At 63.6% G+C, this 7,228-nt stretch overlaps 1 protein-coding gene across 1 annotated transcript in view; it reads right to left on the bottom strand.

The window, feature by feature from the left end:
- The window catches only part of VASH2 (vasohibin 2), a 20,744-nt gene extending 13,987 nt beyond the window's left edge, over positions 1-6,757 (bottom strand). Inside the window, exons 1-2 of the mRNA XM_004694897.1 lie at positions 6,482-6,757; positions 1,209-1,309 (exon numbers count right to left, since the gene is read on the bottom strand). Coding sequence (XP_004694954.1) covers positions 1,209-1,309; positions 6,482-6,757 — 377 coding nt within the window. The remainder of the gene's footprint in view (positions 1-1,208; positions 1,310-6,481) is intronic.
- Between the last annotated feature and the right edge of the window lie 471 nt (positions 6,758-7,228).

Raw genomic sequence — 7,228 nt, forward strand, 5'->3', positions numbered from 1 at the left:
TGGAAGGAGGCAGGAAGGGTGGGACAGAGGGAGGGAGAAGGGGCGATGGATGTCGAGATGGACAGAAGTGCAGGGCGGTGGCCGCTGGACAGGAAGCTTCAGGTTGTTGGTCTTAACAAGCTCCCTGTTTGGAAATGGCAGGTGCGGGTGAGAAGAACCGTCCAGGCTGCCTGCCGGGGCGGCCCTCTGGGCTAGGGCTGACCCCCAGGGGGCCGCTTCTCTGAGTACCACCTCGGGGTGGCACTAGGAAGAGCTTGTAACCTGGGGCGGGGGACTGAGAGGCCAGTCTTTGCGATATGGCCACCCAGATTGCTGCACTCTTCTCCCGTGGGCAACCCAGCCCTGTGTGTGTTGAGCTGTGTGTGCTGTGAGTGTATGTGGAATGTGGTTTGTGGGGTGTGAGGGTGTGTGTGTGTGTGGGGGGTGTGATGTGTGTGTTGAGTGGGGTGTGTGTGGTGTGATTTGGGGTGTGTGGTGTGGGGGGGCGTGTATGTGGTGTGTGTGATGTTTGTGGGGTGTGGGAGCGTGTGGGGGTTGTGGTGTGGTATTGTGGTGTGTGTGGGGTTTGTGTATGTGGTGTGTAAGGTGTGGGGGGGTGTGGGGTGTGGTATGTGTGATGCGTGTGTAGGATACATGTATGTGCGTATGTGGTGTGTGTGATCTGGGATGTGTGTGATATGTGGGTTGTGTGTGTGTGGTGTGGGGTGTGTGTGGGGGTGTGTGTGGTATATGGGGTGTGTGTGTGGAGTGTGGGGGTGTGGGGCGTGTGTGTCTGGTGATGGCGTTCAGTTCCTGGGGGAAGACACAGAGCTCCACAGGAGGCCCCAGCCTGTAGCAGAGTCCAGGCTCCCGGGGCTCCCCAGGGCTCCCCCCTTCTCCCAGCTGAGGGAGGGGAGGCCGCCTCCAGAGGCCGGCGCATTCCTTCATGAGCCCGCAGGTCACTGGACTGGCCAGCAGGGCCGGCGCCTGCAGGGCCTCTGGGCATGAGGGGAGATGCGGACTGAGGCCCCAGCAGGCCAGGAGACGACTAGGGAGAGGAGGGAGGGGGCGGGAAAGGCCCCCCCGCGGCCCCCCCAGCCTGCCCATGTCCTGCCCAAAGGGGGCGGTCTGCTCTCTCTCGGACCCTGGCTCGGGCCGCCCTCAGGCCCAGCCCCACCAACCTCGGGGAGCCGCGGGGGCCAGACCCGGGCTGGCGGCCCCAGGCCGGCTGGGAAGGATACTGCAGCGTCCTCATGTAGTTCTGCACCGCCTGCAGCCAGTCCGGGATGGGCGTGGACAGCCTGTAGTTGGGCACCTGGGGCATGGACGGCTGGGGGGACAGAGGGCTTTCTAGCAAGGGACGCCCTGGCGCAGGGCGAGGGGCCACCTGGCTGGGGACCCGCAGGGGCAGGGAAGGCCCCAGGCAGCCGGGGGCCCCACATGGTCCCTGAGCGCGGTGAGGCACCCCCCCGCTCGGCTCAGCACCTGCTGGAGGTCGGGGCCACGCCCAGTGGCGCCCCCTGAGCCCCCAGCCTGGCCCTGAGCTGCCCACTGAACTCAGCCTGGCTGCAGGCACCCTCTCTAGCCCCGGGGCGGGGCTCCCCGACACCTGCGCTCTGCTTGGGGCGCCCTTTGCAGAGAGGAAAGGGGAAGGGCAGAGCGGTGTGGGGCGGGCGCCACGACTCCCTGCACCCCGGAATACCAATGCACGCACCCCCCAGGCCAGCTGACACAGCAAAGGCCCGCCCCCACTGACACGAGAATGGCCCTCCCCGAGGACGGCAGAGGGCAGCCGAGGGAGAGTGACCTCTGTGACCAACGCGCGCTGCTCAAGCTGGGACCTGGAGCCATGCGACTGGCTCTGCCCTGGGGGTGCCCCCGGGAGGCACCTCCAGGGTCTGGTCAGGGGCACCCACAGGGCAGCCCAGAGCCACGTGAGTCCTCCATGGCCAGCCACGTGGTCTGTCGTGGGCGCGCCTTGCATGAACTGCTGCCCCTGGGCGGCCTCCTAGCTGCCCCCCGAACACTGGGCCCCTCAGCCGAGACCCCCCACGTCCAGGCGCCAGCCGGCCGCCCCCCGAACACTGGGCCCCTCAGCCGAGACCCCCCACGTCCAGGCCCCGAGTCCTCACTAAGAGGCTTGGTGGGAGTTCGCACTTGTGCGCGTTGAGCCAGACCCGGTGGCTTCAGAGCCCCCGCCCGCGCCACCCGGGGGGGGCCTCGGCTCGCCACTGGGGAACCACCTTCCCTGGACCCCTCCTAGCGGCCCAGTCACCCCGCTCCTCGCCTGCTCTGGTCAGAATCGAGTGGGCCACCCGCTGGTCCCTGCAGGGCAGAGAAAGGAAAAGCGGCCAGTGTGGGCAGGGGGATAGTGCCGCCTCTCGGGGTTCAGTCTCAGCAGCTCTGCCTGGGGGGGCCCGGAGCGAGACCCTGGGGCGCTGGGCCTGCCGTCAGCAGCCCGGCCCGGCCCCCCTGTGCGGCGCTGACTCACGAGGGCCCTCGACATTCCTGCCCCCGCCCCCGGAGCTCCTCCTGGCTTTGGAACGCCCCACTCCACGGCGCTGCCCCCAGCCAAAGCAGCTGTCCACACCCTGCCCACAGCCAGGTGCTGAGCGAGGGCCTGTGTGCAGCCGCTGGGCCGCTGTGTTCACGCCTGCACAGCTCCTGCAAACTGGGGTTTGCCACGTGACGACTCCAATCGCCATCCCTCTCGGAGAGTCTTTTGGGGAGCAAACTGCTCCCCTGGGACTCCCCTCCTCGCAGCCCTGGCGGGCCAGGTGGAAGCGGGGGCCGGCAGGAGCCTGCAGTTTTGCACACAGGGCTGGGCACCCCCATGTGGGGAAGCTGGAGAGGCCCCAAGAATGTCCGGCCGCCTCAGAGCCCTGGGGCGTCCTTGGTCAGAACCTTGGGGTGGCCAGAGAGTCTCCTTCGGGGCCTGCTGGGGGTCCCCCAGAGCGTTCTGTCACTGAACACACCCTAACAGGGCCCCCGGGAGCCCCAGGGTGGGTGGGGCCCGGAGGCAGCTGGGCCTCAGAATGGCGGCCCAGTGGCGCCCAGAGGATTTTATAAGCAGCTGCCAGTTACTTAGCCAGGCTGAGGGGCTGGGGCCACATTCCCAGGGCAGCTGCAGTGGGAGCAAGGTCGGGGGGGCGCGGGGGAGGTGGAGAGACAGCTGAGGGTGACATCAGCTGGCCACAATGCACCCTGACCTCTTGGGTGGCGGGTCAGGCTGGGCTTTGGGGCAAACTCCAACAGCCTCAGCCACCACGTCCCTACAGACCTGAGCAGTGAGCCGGGCTCAGGGGGGTGGACGCAAGGTTCACGTCATGCCCCGTCGCCCTGCCCTGTGGCCTCCGGGCAAGCATGGCCTGCGGCCTGCAGTCCCTTCCCTGCAGCCTTCAGGTCCCCACTCAGGCAACTCTGGGTGTTGCTGGCTGGTCCTTCAGCAAGTGCAGTTCTCAGGGGTTTGCACTGGAAGCCTGTGTGGTCCTTGCTTTTCAGGAAAGCAGACTGCGGTGACCAGGCCTTCACACACGCCCCTGGGGGCATCGCATGATGCCTCTTCGCCCTAATGGAAAGGAGGAAATTCCGCTCTCCCTGGACACTCATGGCGTCGGTGAGTTAGTGGGTCTCACTCCTGAAGAATTCGTGCAGTGCTCAGAAAACTCTTTAGGTCTCAATGAAAAGAAGATGGCCACAAAAGGCCTCTCCTGTGGCCTCGAGGTGAGTCGCAGGTGTCACTGCTGCGGCTGGGTTCAATCCCCAGCCAGGGAGTGACCCACAGGGCGCAGCAGACCTCTCCTGTCTCCCCGCTGCTCCCCTCAGCAGTGGGCTTCAGTAGATCCGCCTGCTCTGCTCTCTACTCTGTCTCTGGGGAGTCCTCTCCTCACCTACCCCTCTGGGCTGTACCCCAGTCCTTCTGTGTGTAAAGAAGTAAATCTAATCTTTTTAAAAAAGAAAGAAAAAAGCCACAAAAAGTAGACGCAAGTCAAGAATCGTGGACGAAGGCTTAGATAAATGCAATCTGGTCCATCTGTACAGTGGAATATTACTCAGCCATGAAAAGGAAGAAAATTCCAAAGCGGCTATACCATGGGTCAACCTTAAAGACATTACACTCTGTGAACTAAGTCAGTCACAAGAGAACACATAATGCCTGGCTCCATTTCAATGAGGTTGAATTAGACACAGAAAAAAGAGTGGGTGCAGGGGCTGGGGCGTGAAACGAAGCATGCATTTCAGTGGGACAAAGTCTCAGCTGGGACTGAAGCATCAGCTGGGGGCCGACGGTGTGATATCACACAGCAGCGTGGACACACTCAGAGCTGGACGGTAAACTTCCTGCTCTGTGTGTCCCCAAAATACACAGCGAGGAAACGTAAACAGGGAACAAAGATCTGGGGAGAAATGTTCACATTTACTAATCATTTGAGAAGTACGAGCCAGTGAGGGGATCGGGCCGAGAGCGAGCTCTGATGTTGCCACTCAGATAGGACGTTAAGTTCTCTATTTGGGGCCAAGAAGCCAGTGCCCACCACCCCGGGCTGGGTGGCCCAGCCTCGACAGTTCTCCTGTGACTCCAGGCCGTGAGAAAGTTCAGGATGGGGTGGCTGCTTTGAGGAGAAGGGGCCTCTAAGAACACAGCCTTGGGCCACGACAACGGAGTGTCAGCCCTGTTCTGGGGCCTCATTCCGGGTTCTAAACAGCCCAGGCAACGTTCAATGTCCCCCATGTGCTTATTGAGAGGACTGTCGGGGGACAGGCTGGAAAGGAGGTGAGGTGTTGGCGAGGGAGCAGGATACCCAAAGGGACGCCCCTGCTGTCCCTGTGGGCTTCAGGGTAGCCTGGGCATGCAGAAGGCCCCGGGCTGAGGCTGGGGCCCAGGGTCCCCCCGGCACTACCAACACTGCGGACCTGGTGTTTCTGCTCACCACACGGCGGGAGTTGAGCCCTGGACGGACATGCCCGTGACATCTGGTCTCTCCCCCTTTTGGGGATGATGAAACCGAGGCCAGAGATTTGAAGAGTGACCTGGGGCTACCAGCCGGAGGCGGTGGGGACAGGCCTAGCTTGCAAGCTGCAGGAAGCCGGAGGGGAAAGAAAGCTCGACCCACCCCCCACGCGCAGGCGTGACATGTGCTGGAGAGGAGGAGGTTTCTCTGTCCCAGCAACCACAACCGGATGTGGCCAGGCCAGAGGATGGACGAGCCACCTCTAGGTCCTGCTAGAGGTGGAAGACTCCGTCCAAATCACACGCCGTGATCCCCATAGAAAAAGGGGGTCCTCTCAAGGTCGGGGAGGGACCAAGCCACCACCAGAAGCAGCGTGGCCGAGCAAGCTGACCAGAGGGCAGCAGGGAGCAATGGCACAGGCCTCTGTCCCCAGCAGCTCCCTCTCCACCAGGCTAAGAGCTCCGGGCTCCTCCTTCGGTAAAGAAAGACTCCCTGAAGTCAAGCCAGTTTCTGAAGCGAGCCCTGCCAGCCTGCCCCAGCGCGGTTCTCAAGGTCAAGGAGAACTCAGCAACTCTGTGCTTGACGCCAGACAAGAGACTCCAGCTGGCCATCGGGCAGACCTTCTTGGCCAGCGGTCAGAAAACCCCAGCAGGCCACTGCGAAGTCTCAGGCCCATCACGACACCCAAGAGCACACTTGACTTCCTGGTCTACCAGCTCAGATGCTCAGGCCACCAGCTGCTTGAAGTGGGGGGTCAGACCACATGGCATCCGGGTCCCAGGCCTGGCATTCCCGGACCTGCCCAGGAATCTTCTCAGCCCTCCCAGTGTCTCCAGGGTGCAGGGGACACCATCTGTCACGCATCACCCGGCCTCTCTGCTGTGCCAATCTCTTGAATTTTTGACCCCTGCGCTGTCTCCCCACTCCCCATGGGTCCTGGCCCCCAGCCCCGGCCGGCTCACTGGCTTCTCCCCAGGGAAAGAGTTGCGCTCTGGGCTGTCCCGAGTCTCGGAGAGCCCCTTTGAGCCAAAACCCCCTCCTTTTCTTTCTCAGAGCACAGAGAAGCCAGGAAATTAGGCAGTTTGCAGTTTTGCAAGTTTCAGAGGAGAAAGTCACTGTCCAAAAAAAATTGGCAAAAGTCTGGGAATGATTCATGCTGAGACGTCTGACTGGTTGGTTGCAAATTCATTCACAGACTAATAGATCATTAACCAGGGAGACACTCAGGGCCCAGAGGCGCCAAGAAGGGCCAGTGAGCCCTGGGGCTTCCCTGGTCGCTCTGCTTTGCAGGAGAATGTGCCTGAAGTGAGCCAGGGTCACAGAGTTTGGCTGCAGAGTTAAAGAAACCTGGCCACCAGGCAGTCCCAGGTGTGGGGGGGGGGGGCTCTCGTCCGCCCCCCTCAACCCCTCCCATTTCTAAGGCTTGGAAGACAGAGGCTCAATGAAGCAGCAGGATGGAGGCAGAGAGAGGGGAAGGGGGGTGAGTCAGTGCCCTATCAAGTAGCCAGAAATTGCCTCTTCCATGCCCAGGCCCCTTGGAAGCCACTGACCTTTGCCAAGAAGGCCGCGTTCCTGATGGCACCCACCATTTCTCCCCCCTTGGGGTGCACCTTGGCCACGTGCATCCACATCCGCTCCCAGGTGTGGCTGTCGATGGGGAAGCCGCTCTTGTTAACGTGAAACAGCACCCCGCCGTCTTTGTCGTCCTCCTCAGAGCCCCCGCTGACCGCCAGGCTCACGGGCCGCGCGTGGCTGCTCCGGGACCGGGTGCCTTTGGCGCCTTTGGGGTGCGGGCAGCGGCGAGTGTCAGCGGCAGAGCCGGTCATGGCGGGGGACAGGGCGGGGCAGGGACGCGGGGGGCCTGTGCTCGCGGGCAGGGGGCGCGGATCAGCGCCCCCCGGGGGCGGCCTTCTCCATGCCTCTCGCTGCGGCAGGACGCGCCAGGGGGAGCGACGGCTGGAGCTCCGCTTACCGGCTGTGCCTACGATCAGTGGGCACAACACAGGGCACCGTGAGCGCCAGAGGCCGGTCCGCGGGCGGCGGGGGCCCGGGGTGTCCCCAGTCACTCCCCTTCCCCCCGCCCCCCCGCCGCGCGCCGCCGGACCCCCGCAAGGAATGGAATCCGAGCGCCCAGCCCCACACCTCCCTCGCCCAGCTTTGCACAAAGCTCCCCACGCCCCCCCAGGCCCGCCGGGGGCACCCTGGCTATGGGGCGGGGGGAAGCAGCGGAGGGGCGACTGCTCTGCGGCGTGCGGGAGGGAACAAGGGGTCCCGCGGGGCGCCACCGCTTCCTCGGG

The sequence above is a fragment of the Condylura cristata genome, unplaced genomic scaffold, assembly GCF_000260355.1.
Source record: "Condylura cristata isolate star-nosed mole 26May11 unplaced genomic scaffold, ConCri1.0 scaffold00050, whole genome shotgun sequence".
Classification (NCBI taxonomy): domain Eukaryota; kingdom Metazoa; phylum Chordata; class Mammalia; order Eulipotyphla; family Talpidae; genus Condylura; species Condylura cristata.